Below are 19,718 nucleotides of genomic sequence, written 5' to 3'. Positions count from 1 at the left end.
TTACACCAGAGTGAACTCCTTCAAAAATAATGCAACATCGCAGAACCACATCTTTTCCTATATTAATCCATGCAAATGCAGCCAACAGAGAATAAGCGTAAAAGCAAAGCTTAACAGTTCTGCTCTCTCATTATTATCAATCAACAAGCAAAACGTGAAATGTGCATGATGGTTAAGAACAGCCAGCAGGAAACGAAACTGCCAAGGTTATGCCAATCAGAGGATGTCCCTCTGAGCTCAGTGACAATACTTTTTACCCAATCATTACTCTTTCTAAAAATATTCAGTGGATGTGCGCTTTGCATTCCCAATGCAAGTCACCAAGCAGCTCAGTGCATTCTTACCTGTAAGATCCCCTGGATTAGCAAAAGATATTACTGACTATAACAGCATTGATCAAAATTAAATAATTTTAATTTTGCCTAGTGGCAAAAGTGCAAGCATTGATAAAACATTAATTAAGCAGTGAATGAATGATTCCTAAACTTCTTACTTAAAGAAAGTTGTAGGAAGCATGCTCAGATAATATGATGATCTTCAAAGCCTTTGAATGCAAAGCAGTTTACTGAATGAGTAAGATTTGAGTCTTTTAATAACCATTAAACATGAAATGCTTTTCTGCATTACATTTCTATTTGTGAGTTTTATAAAACTGATGGAGACACATAGCTCAGCAATTAAACCTAGCAGAACTCAATGACATTTATGTCAAAATGTAAAACCGCTAATAAAAACCACTCATTCATGAAGGCATCAGCGTCCCACATGCTTTATTGGGAAATGAGAAAAGCATGCTGGGATAGGCCACATGAGACATGTGACAGTCAGGGACTCCATGATAACGGTGCTCTCAGGGATCAGTGGTCGAGTGATAATTTAAAAAAACTCTTTATCTCATAATATATCTAGAACTTATAAACACATTTAGGTTAAAATCCTAACAAAAAAGCCTCACTGATATAACATCATGAACATTTTTCTATGCAAGCAGTGTGCCAGTAAGTGGTAACAGCAGGATAGTGAATGTATCCCATCCCTGAAAGCACATAGTGATATGGACATTAACAAAGAGGTGGACACAAACTGAAAGGAGCCACCACAGCAGCCAGTGCAGTTTAAGACCACTTCACTGAAGTGTACATTTTAATGTGGACCATTGGGCCACACTAGCATGTACACCTCACTGTGTCAATCATCAGCATCATACCCATCATAAGTCTTTGAGGCAAAATGAACTGTATTCAGAGATGAGTTAAAGTATAAATTAATACTAAAAGTACATTCAAATTTATATTTGTATAGTTTTATATATACAATGATATAAAATGTTCAATGTCCCAGTGTCCCAGTTATCCATTATTATTCAATTTAAACGTATATACTCAACACCACTGTCTGATAGTATGCTGTAACTACAAATTTTGTACCTGAAAAGTCAAGTGGTGTATCCATGCTGTTGTCGCTTCTGACACACATTGTTAAATGTCCTACATTGCTAATATATGCAAATAATATATAATTTATTTGATAATATAATATAATATAATATAATATAATATATGTCAAAATATTTATATGGAAATATACATAAAGAAAATTCTTATAATCACAAATTATAGTGCTATAGTGGTGTATAGTGCTATAATATAGCACTATAATGGTGCTATAGCTCACACCAGGTTAAAATATCTTTGCTAGTTAGTCATGTAAAACATTTTCTGTTGTTTTCTCCATTGTTATTAAAATATAGAGTATTGTTCATGTATAAGGCACATACATTTTCTATATGTATTTAAACTGCTTGCTTTATTAATTATTTAATTAATTGTTGTTTACATAACTCTTATCCTGCAACATAATGTTGTAATTGACAGGATATTAAACGTGTGGTATGTTTTAACAGTCCCAGGCCAAAAGCTGCCTAAAAATGTGGTTGGTTTTGGCACAGTAAAAAAGTCCTTTTTCGGTGCATGTGTTTAGGACTTTAAGGCATATTAACTAAAGCTTCTTGTATAGCAAATATCTGAACATTCCCCTTGTATTAATGGGTTTATTTTGGAACTTGTCCATCAGCTCTGAATACAGTCCAAATCACGTTGTGCAATCATAGTAAAGTTGATGTATTGTATATAAAGCAAGCAGAATTTGTAGTACAGTAGTTACAACTGCACTGTGCCAGAGGGGGAAATGGGGAGCACACAGAGAGACAGATAGGCAAATTTACAGGACATTCCTCTTTACCTACACCTGTAGGGTCAGTACCTGAAGTCAAAAAGTCTTCTTTTTACACCGATGGAGAGACAGACAAAAGAGGAAGGAGGAAAGGGGACAGGTCAGAGTATACTGAGAAAACAAGGAAGTCAATAGGTAAGCAGCACAAAAAAAGACAAGACAGAAACAGAGAGAGAGAGAGAGAGAGAGAGAGAGAGAGAGAGAGAGAGAGAGAGAGAGAGAGAGAGAGAGAGAGAGAGAGAGAGAGAGGAGAATTTTTTTTACAAAAAAGACAGACAGAACCACAGAGTAAAGAATGCTGGGTGATTGTGCTCTCAGCAGTTGCTCATTCACTGACCCTAACAACAGTCAACAGTGGTACTTGACCTGAGCTGACCGAGATGATGTCAGCTTTCAGTGATGGGGATTCTTCGTACTGTGATAGTCTTACAAAACAAGCTTCTGTTCAGAGAACACGAGAGCGAAGCTGCTTCCAGAGAGATCCCTTATACGCTTTCTCCGCTCTTGTCTAATTCTCTATTTACATAGGAAGATGCACTCACTCTTATGAATGTAAGTCTGAGTTTCAAGTGAGATTGAGTTTCAGTACTCTAGCACTGAAATGTAATACAGTTCCATAGTAGGATTTTGTTTCTTATAATGTAAAAAGGAGCACAGGAACATGGGTTTACTTTTTTCCACTGTAATGTAGTAAACGCATCACAAAGTGTATAAACTATTGATTACAAAAGTAACTTTTGCATGCTGTTTGTTCTTGAATAATAAAAATTATTTGTTAAGTTTGCTGGCATTAATAAAAGGATTTGTCATTTCACACTCACAACACAAAGTAAGTGGCATATTGTATGCTGTATGTGTGATGGCTCACCTTCATTGGCAAAATGAGGTGACTCCTCAGCATAGACCTCACCAGAGCCAACCTGCGTCCGAGCTGACAGGTAGAACTTGTAGCGGGTAAATCGGTCAGGCAGGTGCATGGTGTGCTCTGTCTCATTAGGGAAGAAACTCAGAACCTGTAGCTTGCCCTCCTGTGTCCCATTCACTAGATTTTGTGGAAATTAGTGTATTCATGTCATCAATGAAATATGAACAAATTTTTATTCAAGAAACAACAATTCCTACTTTGTACATTTTTAAATCATCAAGGCATATAATTTGACAATTATGCTATTGTTATGTCTGGTAGCGGAGTCAATATTTTGTGTTTTAGATCTTGAGATTGCTTGGTTGCCTGAAAGCTTGAACTCATTTGATCTTGACAAAGTAATCAGGTATATGTGCTGAGTTTTCAGGCACCTTTTTGAGATGCCACTGAATAAAAAAATTAGAGCATGTTATCATTGATGAAAACTTTTGAGTTTGATGATAAAGACAACAGATTTTTAAAGGTTAGCTATCAATTAGTCACATTTATTTATTTATTATAGCAACTAGCTGTATAGATTAGATTAGATTCTTCTTCTTTCTGCTTCTCCCATTAGGGGTCGCCACAGCGGATCATCTGTCTCGTTACCCCCCTGTCCTCTACATCTGCCTTTTTCAAACAAACTACCTGCATGTCTTCCCTCACCACATCCATAAACCTCCTCCTTGGCCTTCCTCTTTTCCTCCTTCCTGGTGGCTCCTTCCTCAGCATTATCCTACTGATATACCCCATGTCCCTCCTCTGCACATGTCCAAACCATCTCAAGCTCATCTCCCTTACCTTGTCTCCAAAACATCCTACATGTGCTGTCCCTCTAATAAACTAATTTCTAATCTTGTTTATCCTTGTTACTCCTAACAATAACCTCAACATCTTCAGCTCTGCTACCTCCAGCTCCACCTTCTGTCTTTTACTCAATGCCACTGTCTCTCAACCATACAACATAGCAGGTCTCACCACAGCCCTATAAACTTTCCCTTTCACTCTTGCACATACCTTTCTATCACAAATCACTCCTGCCACTCTTCTCCACCCACTCCACCCTGCCTGCACTCTTTTCTTCACTTCTCTATCACACTCTCCATTACTTTGCACTGTTGACCCTGGGTCCAAACTCCTCCACCTCTTCTCCCTGCAACCGCATCACTCCACTGCCCCCCTCTTATTCACACATATGTACTGTCTAACTCCTACTGACTTTCATTCCCCTTATCTCCAGCTCGTACCTCCAGCTCTCCAGACTCTTCTCAACCTGCTCCCTACTCTCACCACAAATCACAATATCATCCACAAACATTATAGAGACTCCTGTCTGACCTCGTCCGTCAACCTGTCCACTGCAAACAGGAAAGGGCTCAGAGACGATTCTTGATGCAGTCCAACCTCTACCTTGAACCAGTCTGTCGTTCGCCACACTCACATACTGTACTTCTCTGACACACATGACTTCCTCATACAATAATAGATTAGATTTAATCTAATCCATAGATGAACAAAAATAAGTTCTGATACTCATACCAGACATATACTGGAGCAGCTAATAAAAAGCTTTTGTAAAGAACACTAACATGTCAGATTAAAAGTAAGCTAACCTGTCTTGTACTGAAGTGTGTATCCGATCAGAATTCCATTCGGCTCTAGCGGCTTATTCCACTCTAGGCGAATGGTGCTGGCATTCCTCTGGACAATCCTGAAGAACTTAGGAGCCCCTGGCACTATTTAGCAGTCAAAAAAGAGTTTATTATTTTGTTGGTATGCTTTCAAGTTAATAATCAATAATAAAAACCTATGTAATGAAAGCGAAAGTAAGTATCAAGAAATGTCCTACAGCCTTCCTTGGTCTGAAACTCCACAGTGTTGCTGTGTGGTCCCTCGAATTTGGTGTTGGCCACCACCATGTACATCTTGTATTTGCTATAAGGGACAAGGTCCATTAGGACCCCACTGTTTTGAGATGCGTCACTGAAGAAGCCTTTAGTTTTCTTGTCCTTATTCACCTTCAGGTCTTTCACCAGGCTTGCCTCCCTCCAGTAATATAACTAAAAGAGGGTGCAGAATAGTAAATAAAAGTTGTAGGACCAAAGTTATTTTATAGTTCTTAGTATCATAAAAAACTAAACAATATACCCGTTAGTCTAGTAAAGCCTAGTACTAAATGATTGAATAAGTATTGTTATCAACTTGTATTTAAAAACAGAAAAAAGAAAAAAGCTGTATTGTGCCACCTCTAATCAAATTATGTGAACAAATGTGTTTTTTTTTTAACCATGTACTGAAAGGCTCTTTGGGAAACCAACATTGGTTCCTCTATGGCATTGTTGTAAAAACCCATTTTTGATTTGTGTTTATATTTATTTTTAATATCATTGTTCCAAAGCAGCTTTACAGAAGTAAATACACACAAAATATACAAATATACAATTTTACAAGCAGAAATCATTTCCTATGTTTATCCCTTTACAGTATGTAAAGAAAGTGTTAAGATAATATGAATTTTCTTTCCCACCAGCATGATGTGCAGTTGTAGCTGCTGTATATTACATATATGACATGTCTATCAGTAATGATAGACATGGAGGTCACTTCCTCTATGATAATGAAGGTAAGAACTCACCCTGTACTCTTTAAACTCTCCATTAATGGATTTGGCCTCAACAGGATTCCAAATTATATTTACTTTATTGCTATTTAATTTTGACACCCTGAGGTCTCCAGGTGCATCCGTAGGCCCTGACAGAACAATGCAAAAAGTGAATAATTTAATATTCAAAACACAAAGCTTAGCAAAATTAATATGCAGATACTTACTGTCCTCCCCTGAGTAGCCAATCACTTTGTTTGATTCAGGGCCTGGACCAAAGTCGTTAACTGCCTGAATCTTGATCTCATATGGGACATAAGTGTCTGTATCACTGACAATATGCTTTGTATTAGTAGTGGTGATGTTATTCCACTCCTCCTTCAAGTCCTTCCTCCTCCATGAGATGACATAACGTAGATCAGGCCCATTCCTTTGGTTATCAAGAAGGGGCTGTAATCACAGATTTATATATTAGTATAAAAATAGCTTTGCCTCATTGCCTACATTATATTGTCAAAAGTTGTGGACACCTGACCATAAGATTAGTATGTGCTATTTCAACATCCCAATTCACATTTACGGTATTTCCTTTTTTTTTGTTATTATAACCTCCACTCTTCTAAAGAGATGCTACACTATACAGAGGTGTAAGTCATATACTGAGGCAAGGTGAGGAGGCCTGGGGTTCAGCCAGTCTACAAATACATATTACCAGTAATGATATAGAAATCCAAATAAATGTTGTGTATTAATATAGGGTTAGAATTGAAAAAGACAGTGATCAGTATTCACCTGCCAAGAGATCTCCATATTGTTTTTCTTGGTACCCCAACCTTTTAGGCCATTGGGATAAACATAAGGAGCTAAAAAAACAAGAACCTACAAGTTAGCATCCAAATAATAATTTATCAACATAAAACTTTTTTGCACCTGTAAATATTTTTTTAAATATATGAAAGTCAGTGTTTTCAGTATTCTGTATTTGACATACATATTGCTGAATACAAGTGATGTTAAAGTCAGCCGATACCGATAGCAGTGGAACAGAAACAATAAACATTTTCTTTTCCCCTTTTCTCTCAGTCACTTACCTGCTCCACTGGTCTGGTAGCGAGCTGATGGGCGGCTCGGACGGCTTTGACCCACACTGTTGATGGCGATCACTCTGAACTGGTAGTTCACAAACGGGGACAGATTCAGGTTCACTGAGTTCTGATCACCTGAGTAACTGGACAGATTTTGCCATTCGCCTGGTTTCCACCGATTTTCTTCATACTGAACAAGGTATTCTGCAAACAGAGGAGTGTCTCAAATTCTGAATCTGCTTACCAGTTTATAGATTTTTAGAATGCTAGATATTCAAGTAATATTTGACTATTTATGCAAAAATATTTCTGTATTTGTGTGTAACAAGTAATGAAGGAATTGTACGTGTAATAGGACTATTGTTCTCATTGCCAGGGATCCAAGTAAGACGGACAGAGCGTGCTGATAGATCAGACAACTCCAAATCCTTGGGGGAATCAGGGCGATCTGGAGGAAAGCAATAATTATAAAGTATACAAACTGATCAAGAACAAATGTGAAAAATTAGGGCTGTCAAAATTTATTAATATTAACGGTGACTAATGCATTAAAGCATTTCTGTTTGACCATTTTTAATAAAATTATAAATATATAAATATAAAAGAGGGGAAATAAAACCTGCAACGCAACACACAGTTCTTCACGACATCCTTTCTTTATTCAGATATATATATAAAAAAAAACTCTAAAAATTTGTTTTACTGATGCACCAAGTCTCAAATCAAATACCAAAATCCGCCATGATGTACACATCCGGCAAATAAAACTGTGTGTAACATAGCAAAAATTCCATTTTGTGCCCTGATGATTTACAGGATTTAAAGCACCATAATTACTGTAAAACATTTACAAGTATATTTTGTCTTCATGCTCTATGTTAAGTTTGGTTTCACTAATAATAAACATCTATTTGAATAAAGCATCCATATTTATTCATGCCCTGTTGATTAGAGTATTAAAAACTTAAAAAAAAAGTATTAATTTGAGGTACATTTAGAACAGATAAAAATGTGCGATTAAGTTGCGATTAATCACGATTTAATATTTTACTCGAATGACAGCACTAGTAATAATACAAAACAATGTAAATAAAAATATGTTAAAATTAATCATGTCTGTGTCTGCATCGATATTATTTGGTAATATATTTGCACAAACTCATACTTGCACAGTGTTCTTGTGGTAAATCATTGCTAACGGATGATAAATGTAAAAAGAAACACTAGCAAAAGTGTCCAGATTGCTAAATTTTTAATAAGCAGTAAGGTCAATAAAGTTATTGATATATAAGATCAAAATGCAGACTTTTATTCAGCCTGACTTGGCTTTTTTACCTAATGATGGTTTGCTTCACTGGCAATGACAGCTCTTACATATCTCTTTATATTGATAGTTAACAGCAGACTCCAAAAGCAAATGCCACAACTGAAGCATTTGTCTAACTTGTAAGTCACAATTAGGGAATAACAACCACCAGAAAAGGATGAGATGACCCAAATGTCTAATTTATTCTGGGGACTTAAAAAGTGAAGGACCATAAATATAACCATCTCTAACCTACAGCGATTTTTTTTGTTATTATTTATTGATATTGTTATTAACTCTATACTATGGTAAAATAGCTTTAATTATGTAATTGTCCAAATGAAAGTGTCCTAATTCTTAATTCTTCCATAGAAAAACATAGAGTAACATAGAAACTTGTTTACTGTATTCTAGTTGTCATTATAAGTTACTTACATTCACTTCATATTAGCAAACGAAAGGAAGTTCAACACATTTCAGCACTTTTAAACAGTCCCTAAGAAAGATTTATATGAATGATGAACTGCCCACATAATCGGAAGTAGACATCCTCAGAACAAGAGCTGATTTGTAAATCCATCAAACCATTTATGATTTAAATCTATTTCATTAAACCAAGTGTTGCCAAAGAAGTACTGACTGGCATTATTTCATATTATAGAGGGTCACACTCTTCTGGATCTGGATAACATTTTTGAATGAATTTAGTGGTTCGAATTAATCCAAAACGTCACAAGAAATAGTAATAATGTAAAATAATCAGCTTTAAAATTTATAGGGCACTTAAACAAACTCCATATGGAGCGCTGAAAAGTCAATCAAACAGTAAAATAAGCATTTAAAGACAAATACAACATGAAATCAAACATTAGGAGAGCAGAACAGTTAGAGCAGAAAGAAGAAGAACTGTTACCTGCTAAGGCACTAGTTTTCGAGAGAGTTAGGGACTCATCCTCTGTGATGTCAAAGGTAAAATGTTATGGGTTAGTGAGTCTATTAGATGAGCAAACTAAATTTGATCTTAGTTTCAAAAAAGACAAAATATGCTATAAATACTACAGAGACATATTAAGTACCAGCTACGATGAAGGAAAAAAAGCATTATAGAAATTCTTTCGAATTACAGTGTCATTTCCAGGTAAGTCATGATTTGACTAAAGAAAAATAAATAATCAGAAAGAAGCTATTAGTTAAACATAGCCAGTAAGGACTAGTTAAATTATTGCCATAAATTATTCAATGTTATTTAATAAGCTATTCAGGACAATATGCCAAATAATGTGTTTCATAATACAGTAAGTATATTTACATGCATCCGAATAATCCTTTAGGTATAAAATAAATTGTTTACTCAAATTGAAACGCTTTCCTGTAAACACCTAAATTACTGAGATCAATCCAAAGAAAATTTTTACATGACTTTAACTGATGACTTTAGGTTATTTCTATTAAGTAATGCACAGGTAAATAAATGTCTGAATCAGAATTCAGTGTTTAGGATACATACAAACAGTAATTGTGAAATATGCATTTAGGCTTAATTTATTCAGACTGACTGCATGTAAATATACATACTGAGGGAGATTTCTGTATCTGTATGCATATTTCTGTATGCATATCTATAAAAATCTGTGTGTGTGCGTGCATGCGTGTTTGTATACCTAAAACTGTAAGGCGGGCTGATGCAGAGTCCTGGTCCAACTCTGTAGTAACTGTGCAAGTATATGTTCCCTCATCATCAGGCTGAATGTTGCTAATAGACAGCGAGTCTTCCTCCTTCTTAAACTTGCTCCTAAGTGCAGTGCACATTTTCAGTTAGATATAAAATACAATTAGACGAGTCCATATTAACTGAGTGTGCTGGTAACACATAATACAGTGGAATCTTGTGATGGAGAATGTAATGCTGAATGTGTTGCTTACATCCAAGAAACATGCAGGGGCTTGTCATTTTTGAGCCATATGACAGTAATGGGGAGGGTAGAATCGTGCTTAATCTTGCAGTCAAAACGAGCCATACTTCCTCTGAAGGTAGAGAGGTGCTCTGGAGCTCGGACAATCCGTGTCGGCTCTGAAAGAAAACCGTATAAGTAAATATTAAGCATTTAGTTATACCCTTAGCCTACCTCTTTTGATCGTACAGCAAAGGCATTAAAATAACTATTTTTTTAATCTATTGTTCTAGGTAAAACCTATTGTTTTTATTCAAAATGTGATTAAAATTATTACAATTATTATTGGACTGTTAGTACTTTACATAGATAGTATATATTATTGCATTTTTGTTTTGCCTAAGCAGTACAATGATGGCATTTATAAACTATGTTTATTTGTTAAAAATATTTCATTTTATTTAGTCATTAAGTGTTTCTTGGATAATGTGATAAATAGTATGAATAGCATAAATGTTTGAAATGATTCACTTTGTTTAGTTTCTTTGTCCAGACATTAGACCCTGATTTATTTGGAAAGCTATAATAAAATAATTAATACAATTTTATTTCTGATTCCTCACCTTTGACTTCCAAACGGACCTGATCCTCCGCTTTGCCCAGGATGTTGCTTGCCACAAAAGTATAAGTACCCTCGTCTTCAGGTCGAACTCTCTTAATCTCCAGGGTACCATTTTCATGCAAGATGTACTTCCCACCATTTGGAACTATACCCTGGCCATTCTTAAACCTAGATGAACACAAACACTTGCATTCAACACTTGCATTCAAGATGCATTCTAAATCTTAACCTTTTAACACTTTATATATACTCTATAGAACTTACCATCGAACAAATGGGTAAGGTGAGCCAAAAAAAGGGCAATCCAGAAAGGATTGTTTGTTTTCGATCACCTTAACCAGCTGGTTTTTGGGTCCCAATAATCTGGGTGCCATATCTGTAAATAACCATGGTTCCATATAAGTTGCAATGACACTCCCATTGAATCACTCTACTGATATAGTGGATTCAGCACAACCTTGGACTAATTATTTCCTCTGTAGATCTCTCACCCAGTATGTTGACAAAAGCGTTGGCCAGCAGGTAGCCATGCTCATTTGAAGCATTGCATTGGTAAACAGCACTAGTGCCAATTTGTACTGAGCTGAAAATGATTGCATCATCGACCACTTTCCTGCTAGGATTTTCCAGTGAGCCTAAAGTTTCAAAAATGTAAAAAAAGGGAAGATTTGGTTTAAAAACAATTGTCATGCACTAGTTAGTAGCTAGTTAAAGAGTCTATTAGAAAAGCAAACTAAATCTTATCTTAGTTTCGAAAAGAGAAAATATGCTATAAATATCAAGTACCAGCTAAGAAATAATTGTTGTGCTCTGCAGCATTGTGTTATGAAAAATAAGGATTGAATTTCAGGCTCACTCTCTATTGGCTCTCCATTTACAAGCCACTGGATGTTGGGTTTGGGGTTTCCACTGGCTAAACACTGCAGCTGTCCATTCTCATTGGGAGCCAGCACGAGGTTAGATGGTGTATGCAGCCAATAAGGAGCAGCTATAAGAGTCAAGATATAAAACATTCAAATGCATGTGAATATACTTGATTGTTTTCTGGTTCTCTATATTAATTGCCAGGCAAATAAAAAGACATCAAACAAATAAAACGTGTTAAAAGTGCAGTTTTTTAGACAAATATCGTCTGACCTTTAACCTGAACGGAGATAGTGTGTCGGATGCTGCCCATCTTATTACTGGCCATGCAGATGTAGTCTCCAGAATCCTCGTCCGAAACAGACTTTATGCTCAGGGTTTTATTAAAGTTTTCTAAATGGACCTTTTTCTCCGGTAAATCCCCTCCTTTCTTAAACCATTGGATTCTAGGAGTTGGACTGTGTGTGGATATTAAAAAAAAAAAACAGGATCAGAAGACATAGTTTTGCACCTAAACAATAGAACACTACCCTAGAGTGTTTTATCTACAGAAGTACTTACACTCCAGCAGCTATGCACTCCAGAAGAAGCTCTTCTCCCCGGAGAACCATCTTGGAGCTTGATATTCCAGAGGGAGAGAGAAAGGATGGTGTTGATTCTGGAATGTTACGTGCTGTGGAACAGGAATAATTTTTTTTAGTATACAGAATACACACAGATAAAGATAATGGGGCTAGGGTTATGGTTCTTTGTCTTACATTCTGTGCTCCCCATTGGGTTTTAGCGTTGAATCAGAAAAAGAAGAAGAAAAAAAACAAATTTTGACACACACACACACACACACAAACACACACACACACACACACACACACACACACACACACACAAAAGCAAGGTTGTAAGATTCTATAACAATGAAGACATGGGGGAAAGGGGGTTAGTCAAGCATGACTAATTACAGATATGAAACCTTCTTTTCATCCTGAGGCTAGCTACCATGCCAGCTAGTTTAGCATTAACATTAACTAACTACACACACACACATTATATATATATATATATATATATATATATATATATATATATATATATATATATATATATATATATATATATATATATATATATTCGCAGATGGGTTTGGGACTGTCCGTGGTATAGTACTTTATCCCCATTCCAACAACTGAGCACACATGGGAGGTCAACTCAAAAGTGTGGCAGGCTGCTATTGCTACATACATTGCTTACCGCTAACTTTTATGACAGCAGTTGTAGTAGCACATTTTGTGTATCTTGACAATTAACTTCTAAATAAAGAAACATTACATAATACTCCTGTTTTTTATTAAAATTCAGCATGTGCTGCGTTTCACAGTACAAGTAAAATATATTCTACCTCTCATATTGTTTTGTTAGGATGTGCTTTTGTTTCTGTTCTAGTCTTTAGTCATCTGTCATTGGTTGATTACCCTAATGTCTTCATCTTTATTGGGTATCTATTATGGTTGTAGGTGTTTATTCTTTTAGCTTCTACTCTCTGTTCCTTCATGTTAAAATTTTACTCTTTGCTAGTGTTTTCAATTATGATTATTAATACAATATGTACTGTATTTATAATCATAATTGAAAACATTAACAAGGAGTAAACCATAATCAATGTCATACTAATGTTTAGATACCTGCTACATACAAAGATTCTTCAAGATTGAAAAATAAAACAAATGTTTACTTTTTTCACTTTACAGCTTACAATCTGTAAGGTTTTTATTTTAAAATGCAGCTTAATGTCTTTAATCAACAATGTGGTAAATTATTGTTATTAGTGTGAAACAGAATAGACAATCACACAATTACTGACACATGACAGTGTTATATTGGCACACAGATATTAGAGGCATACATTCTAGCCCTGTTAGAAGACGGGATGCTTAAGCTGGTTAGAGATTCAGGAAAGATCCTGAATCTGTGGATAGACTTTCTGTGACTCACCACTGTATATGAAAGTGTCGTTTGGAGAGTAAACAGTGTCATTATAAGGCTCTTCTGTGGACAGAATTTTATCATCAATGTGCAAAAAATTTGTTGTGCTCTGATATTGCTTGAAACCGTTTATTCACTTTTATTGTCATTCTTTTAATCAGAGTGAGTAACTATCAAAGTCAAAGTAAATCAGCAAACCTGCTACACAAAACTGTTCGATTAGCAATGTGTTTTGATTTCTCTTGTCTGAGAGTTTGTTTAACGGCATAACTAGAGCTGTCTAATCTGAAAACAAAATCCACCAATCCAAAAAAGTGCAAACAATTTGGACAGAATTCCAAATAGGAGAGCAGTGACCTCAACCATGAATGGCTTCCTGCAAAGAACCGGTAAACAAAGAGATCAGTCAGCTGTCAGGAGGAGGGCGCTGGGCCCCTTCTGTTCTTCTCCTTATGCTTAGAGCTGATTGGATCAATAGAATCAATTCGGAAAAACTCTGAATAGCCCTCAAAACCCCACCTGTCATGTTCCAACTCAGTCTTGCACAGCCTCATCATATTTCGAATAGTGCAATTTGGTATTGATGCACTTTAAAGGCAGGAGATATTTTTACTGGTAAGACTATGTCTGTGTGATAACTCTATTTGGACAGACAATATTCTTAAAATATTTCATATATGGATGTTCCTTTATTCATTCTTTATGTGTAATAAATAGGTTTTTTTTAAGTTCCAATATGACAACATTTTCAATCCGAATGGAGAAACATACTGTAGTAAAGGCGAACCATCAATAGATGGCCACATTCTACCACTGTGTTCATTATATGACGCACATACTTGAATACATACAATGTTTATGTACACACGCTTATATATACTGAGTCCGCCCTTACTCACTTGTCTGGACTTTGAGGATGAAAGGGTTCTTCTGTTGGATGGTGTGTGTGAAGAGAAATCGGGCATTGCAGCTGTAGTCAGTGTTGGCATCCTTAGCAAGCACATTAGAGAAGTAAAGATCTCCATTCAGACCCATGGACACCCGAGCATTCTGCTCTATGGGCATCATTTCTAGGAAAATAAGGAGAAAAATCATCAACTGTAAGCTTGATAATAACCAAAATTAAAGAGTGGCCTTTCTTATGGCAAGATAATATGATAGGACATAAATATTTACCTTTTTAAAGCCCACTTCACAGTACAGTAATCCCCCGTTTATCGCAGTGGTTTCCCACGATAAATGAAAAACCGTGATAAATGGATAGTTTTTTTTGTTTAATAAAACTCCATAAAAACAATTTCCTATAAATTTTTTGGTCTATCGTGCTATCCGCAAGAAACCAAGAAAATCAGCTTAACAAATGAGTTATGTGGCAAATGCAATTGCGCGATAAACCGGGGGCGTGAGATTCGAACCGCGGTAGAGTCAAGGGATTACAGTACATACACAATATGGACAAAGTATTGAAACGCCTGACTTTTGAATCCATGTGTAGTTCGTTGGAGGCACCCATTTGTCTTTGGAAGGGGTAGATTTAAACTTCAAATTCACTTGAACTGAGCTGTGAGTGGCCTGATACAACTCTGACCTTAACTTCATTGAACACTTTTGGGATAACCTGTAGTGCTGACTTCACAGCAGGCCTCCTCACCCTACAGCAGTACCTGACTTTACTAACACCCTTGTGGCTGAATGAACACAAATCTCCACAAGCACATTTACAGCAAATAAGTACTAAATGTAGAATGGAATGTTCAAAAATCAAAAAGTCAGTTGTCAATAAAATGTTGTCCATAATGTCAATTTATACAGCATGTGTAAGTGTAAATACGAAATCCAAATTCTCAGATATCTGACTAATTTCCTAAGCATGTTATTGATATTCTATGCTATTAATTGAAGCCACAGTGCATTTTATTCATTAAATTATGTTAGGTTAATGTTGGCATTAATTATAAATAATTGTTTTTGAGTTGAAAAGATTTATTTAAATAAAATCACAGACTTTGTGGCTATGCTTCACAGATCCCACATTAAGAACTGCAATCTAGCTCTGGTATTGGCATTAGGCTAGTTGTGTATGTATTTATTGTGTGTTTGATTACAAAGAAAACTTAACAATTACTTGTCACGTTGTCACACTATCATTAATCAGGCCAAATTAAAACAAGAAAGCCCATGTGCATTCATTAGTATGATTTTGCTAACTATCATATATTACAGAGAACATAATAATAATAATAATAATAATAATAATAATAATAATAATAATAATAATAATAATAATAATAATAAACACTAACTAAAAACAATAATAATAATTAACTATGCACATATTTGCTCAGGTGCAACTGCTGTTTTATTTCTGTTCTGATGGAATATCTAATAAAATTTCCCTTATTTCCCTTAAAGGCCTTATTTCTGTGCTCTCAGCAGTTTGCCAAGAAATGCCAAGTCATATATATATACACATGCACTCTCTCGCACACAAATAGACTAGATCAGCACTAACACATAAGAACTTCGGCACGTGGGAATGAAACAGACAGACAGAAGCTGACACAAGTATCAAAAGAGAGACAAAATAGGGATATGACATTTATACAGTCAGAACAGACTAAAAGAGAGTGACGGAAAATGCTGACTTACTGCTGTCCATCCAGAATGTTTTAGGTGGTGGAAGGCCAGGAGGTGGGTTACAGGTCAGGACCAGAGATGATCCCTCACTTACTACCACTGGCTCCAAAACCTCTTTAGGCCACAGTGGTGCCTCTGAGGAACAAAAGAAAGTGTTAGAGCTGGTCATTTCAGAGCAAACCATATTGCAATTTACTGTAGTGCCACAGTCCTGAGTTCTTGCATTGTCAGTGAATTTTATATAATTGTTTATAATTTTATCAAGTTAATATATTCTTTTAACATATGTTATAATATAGGGGGAGTGGTGGCTCCAGCGGTTAAGGCGCTGGGTTGCCGATCGGAAGGTCTGGGGTTCGAGCCCCGGTATCGCCAAGCTGCCACTCTTGGGCCCTTGAGCAAGGCCCTTAACCCTCTATGCTCCGGGGGTCCCTTACGAGGGAAATATCAAGGTCCGTGACGTGGGGCCGCCTTCCCGTGGGCTCACCACCTGCAGGAGGGACCGTAAGGGACGGTGCTGTGAGGATTGGGCAGCAGTCGAAGGCGGGGCCTGCCCCCGCGACCCGAATTACAGATAAGCGGGAGAAAATGAATGAATGAACGATATGTTATAATACTATAATTATTATTATTATTATACATTCAATATATTTCTAACTATTATTGCCTTTTGGTATCAATAAATAGGTAAATAGTTAAGATTGTCTTATGTGTGCAATTGACTGAGACTGTGCTCCTTTACCCACACATATAGTTTCATTCTGTGCTACAAAGTGGTAACCTGCATAAATTTGACAGCCAAATGTATGGTGAACAAAAGGCATTACTGCTTTTACATAAATTTCCTGTTTACTATTATGTAAACATGTTGCAATGAGTTGTCTTTTTCTGTCTGCAATGAAATTGCAGTGGTTTGTTCATCAGGACAGTATAAAAAAGTGTTTTTATTCATAAAATAAAGTCCACCTGCCTGCTGAAGTGCAAATCTAAATTTTCTTAATATCAAAACAGGCAAATACCGGATTAGAAATGTGGAAAAGTCAAATATTAGCTGTAGTAGTTAATATACATCCATTTATTGCATGCATCTGCATTTCCTTCAGCACTAGAATACATTTTTTTTTTTAAATGTATGGATTTAACTTTTGTATAATGAAGGCTAATAAAACCTGATTTTTACTGAACACTGAAGCTGTGGCAGCTAAAGACTGATTTTCCAGTGGATTTTATTTTTTCTCATTTATTTTTAAATCTCATTTATTTTTTAAATTATGTACAGTAGAACTTCTTGCCGGTATATCAAAATAGTTACAAGTTTTAACTATACTGCTTTATCATATTCAGTACAAAGGGAGACAGTTTCGTAAAGTCATGTCTTGTCAAGAGCAACTTTGGTACAGAAACTTTATATAAAGTAAGACACTTTCTTCCGGCTCTACACTAATAGTGACAATTTCCAAAGAAAAAAATAATTTATATATTCATTTAATTCAATTACTTTTTATTTGTATACCACTTTTTACAATAGGCATTGTCTCAAAGTAGCTTTACACAGATAAAGTGGTTATAAGGTTGTATAAAATAATGTGTAAGTTTATTGCCAATAGGTTTGTTCCTTATATTTGTTTATCCTTAATGAGGGAGCCAGTGGCGACAGTGGCAAGAAAAAATCCCTGAGATAGCATGAGGAAGAAACCTTGAGAGGAAGCAGATTCAAAAGGGAACATATTATCATCTGGGTGATTCAATCATTGCAAAATTCACTGTTCATTCATGTCAGTATTGCTCTTTACTGTAGTACTAAAGTATCTTTAGTACAGATTTCATTGTTAGTTTTTGGTCTTTCAAGTGCCAAGGTCCTGGGTTAATTCTAGCAATGGCATTGTTATCTTTTATATGTGATATTTTGTCCAGATCATTTGGCAGCTCATAGTGTATTTTTATAATTACTGTAGTGTCATATATACATTTACATATCTTATGCTTACTTACTGGAAACTCTCAGCAGTATTTTGTTGGATATAGCAGTGCCAAAGTCATTCATAGCAAAACACTGGTATTCTCCCTCGTAGTCCTCAGGCTTTCCTCCATTCCTGAAGCTGATCTCCAGTGTGCCTGAGCGTTTCCGCATGGTCACACGTGGATCCTTCTCCACATTGAAGAACTTCCCATTTCGTCTCCACCAAAACCTGGGCAAACCGATGACATGCGGTTTCAATGTGTTTCAGATTATTTTTAACTATTACACAGAATGGTGCACAGTTAAAAAACAAACAAAGTCACCCTCTTCAAAATATAGTTTAAACCCAAATCAGTGTTCTGGGTATTATACAAGGAATGCAATCAACTGAAAGGAAGTGAAAGGTTAACTGCCAGAAAAACAACTATAATACAAATACACACAGGAGTAAGCAAGGGGACTGGCATTTTCCCTTTCAGTATGGAGTGCAGAATGTAATAGTACACTCTCAGATTTCTGTGCTAATGGCTATCAACTTTAATTAGAGAAAAGAGATAGAAGAGAGAGAGGGAGAAAAGGGTTGAGTAGGAACAAAATGTGACAAAGACCAGGATTGTGGCAGATCCAGATCCAGGGCGAGAGTCAGATTGGACAAAAGAATACCAGCAAGGGAATAAGGCCAAATAAATAAAAGAGTAGGTCCACTATTGAGGTTTGGACAAATTTACTGCAATGCATACAAACAAAATCCAAGACATAACTGAAACAAAAAGGAAGAGAAACAAGCTAAATACAAGAAACTAAAAAAAAAACAGTAGGAGAACAAGAGAAATGGCATTGTGAATGCTTACGTTGGTACAGGATTGCCTTTGGCCTCACACTCAATGATGATGTTATCTCGGGGATCCACAATATAGTCCTTGACTGACTCCTTCACAATAGTAGGGGGCTGTTTCACTGGAGGGGGGAGGAGACACTTATCAGAGAATATCTGTGGATTACTATAGTCCTCTAATGAGCCTCTAATGGTCAGAGGCTCTAGTGCTCACATTTTCAGAACACACAGTTCTCTTACTATACACAGTCTGCATCATGTACACAAATCCCTATCTTGTGTATGTCTGTTCACTCAAATATTACTTCAACTGGTAGAATTAAAGCTTTTATTTTTATATAAAGCTATTAATTTTTTATTTAAACTATCCTTGAAATGATTTGATTATTCTAATTCTTGGATCATATTTAAAATATTATGACTCTCTTAATGAGGTCGTGGAATCATACTGACGCATTTCTGCCGACAAAAGCGCATTTATTCACATTGTCAATGTCAATGTCACTGACGATTCTTAATTAAGTCATTTCTATTTATTTTTACAGCATATTTGAATTTTTATAACTTGTCTTTTTCATTTGGTTTAAATGACTAGTTAGAGGATATGAGATCATACTGAAATCTTCCTGCTTTCATTGGCCTGTTTAAAGTTGAGTTTATTGTTTTATATTTAAACATTGACAAAACATTGTTTTGTATCCTTTTCTATTTTAAGCTGATGGAGCGCTAGAGAAGTCGGTCTCAATGCAAGAAGATCACTTTGCTATGGGGAAAGATTTAATTTTATTCTATATATTTT

At 35.8% G+C, this 19,718-nt stretch overlaps 1 protein-coding gene across 41 annotated transcripts in view; it reads right to left on the bottom strand.

Annotated features, from left to right (window-relative positions):
- The window catches only part of nfasca (neurofascin homolog (chicken) a), an 83,954-nt gene that overhangs the window by 17,759 nt on the left and 46,477 nt on the right, over positions 1–19,718 (bottom strand). For 12 of the 41 annotated variants that reach the window (XR_014532221.1, XR_014532224.1, XR_014532225.1 and 9 more), the window contains 21 exons: positions 18,936–19,041; positions 18,117–18,313; positions 16,137–16,259; positions 14,387–14,557; positions 13,497–13,550; positions 12,069–12,180; positions 11,781–11,965; positions 11,500–11,631; positions 11,135–11,278; positions 10,908–11,019; positions 10,645–10,811; positions 10,053–10,200; positions 9,791–9,921; positions 7,170–7,271; positions 6,830–7,027; positions 6,531–6,601; positions 5,966–6,188; positions 5,772–5,887; positions 4,986–5,196; positions 4,750–4,872; positions 3,101–3,274 (listed from right to left, as the gene is read on the bottom strand). Coding sequence is in view for 30 of the 41 variants with exons in the window: in XM_083533925.1 (XP_083390051.1) it covers positions 3,101–3,274; positions 4,750–4,872; positions 4,986–5,196; positions 5,772–5,887; positions 5,966–6,188; positions 6,531–6,601; positions 6,830–7,027; positions 7,170–7,271; positions 9,791–9,921; positions 10,053–10,200; positions 10,645–10,811; positions 10,908–11,019; positions 11,135–11,278; positions 11,500–11,631; positions 11,781–11,965; positions 12,069–12,180; positions 13,497–13,550; positions 14,387–14,557; positions 16,137–16,259; positions 18,117–18,313; positions 18,936–19,041 (3,000 nt within the window). In the remaining 11 variants the exon portion in view is untranslated. Of the gene's footprint in view, positions 1–2,241; positions 2,281–3,100; positions 3,275–4,749; positions 4,873–4,985; positions 5,197–5,771; positions 5,888–5,965; positions 6,189–6,530; positions 6,602–6,829; positions 7,028–7,169; positions 7,272–9,042; positions 9,085–9,790; positions 9,922–10,052; positions 10,201–10,644; positions 10,812–10,907; positions 11,020–11,134; positions 11,279–11,499; positions 11,632–11,780; positions 11,966–12,068; positions 12,181–13,496; positions 13,551–14,386; positions 14,558–16,136; positions 16,260–18,116; positions 18,314–18,935; positions 19,042–19,718 lie in introns of all 41 variants that reach the window. The other 29 variants (XR_014532222.1, XM_083533937.1, XM_083533933.1 and 26 more) reach the window with 7 other exon arrangements.

The sequence above is a fragment of the Silurus aristotelis genome, assembly GCF_946808225.1.
Source record: "Silurus aristotelis genome assembly, chromosome: 28".
NCBI lineage: Eukaryota > Metazoa > Chordata > Actinopteri > Siluriformes > Siluridae > Silurus > Silurus aristotelis.
The sequence above is the reverse complement of the archived record's forward strand: the minus strand, read 5'-3'. Positions and strand labels throughout refer to the sequence as shown.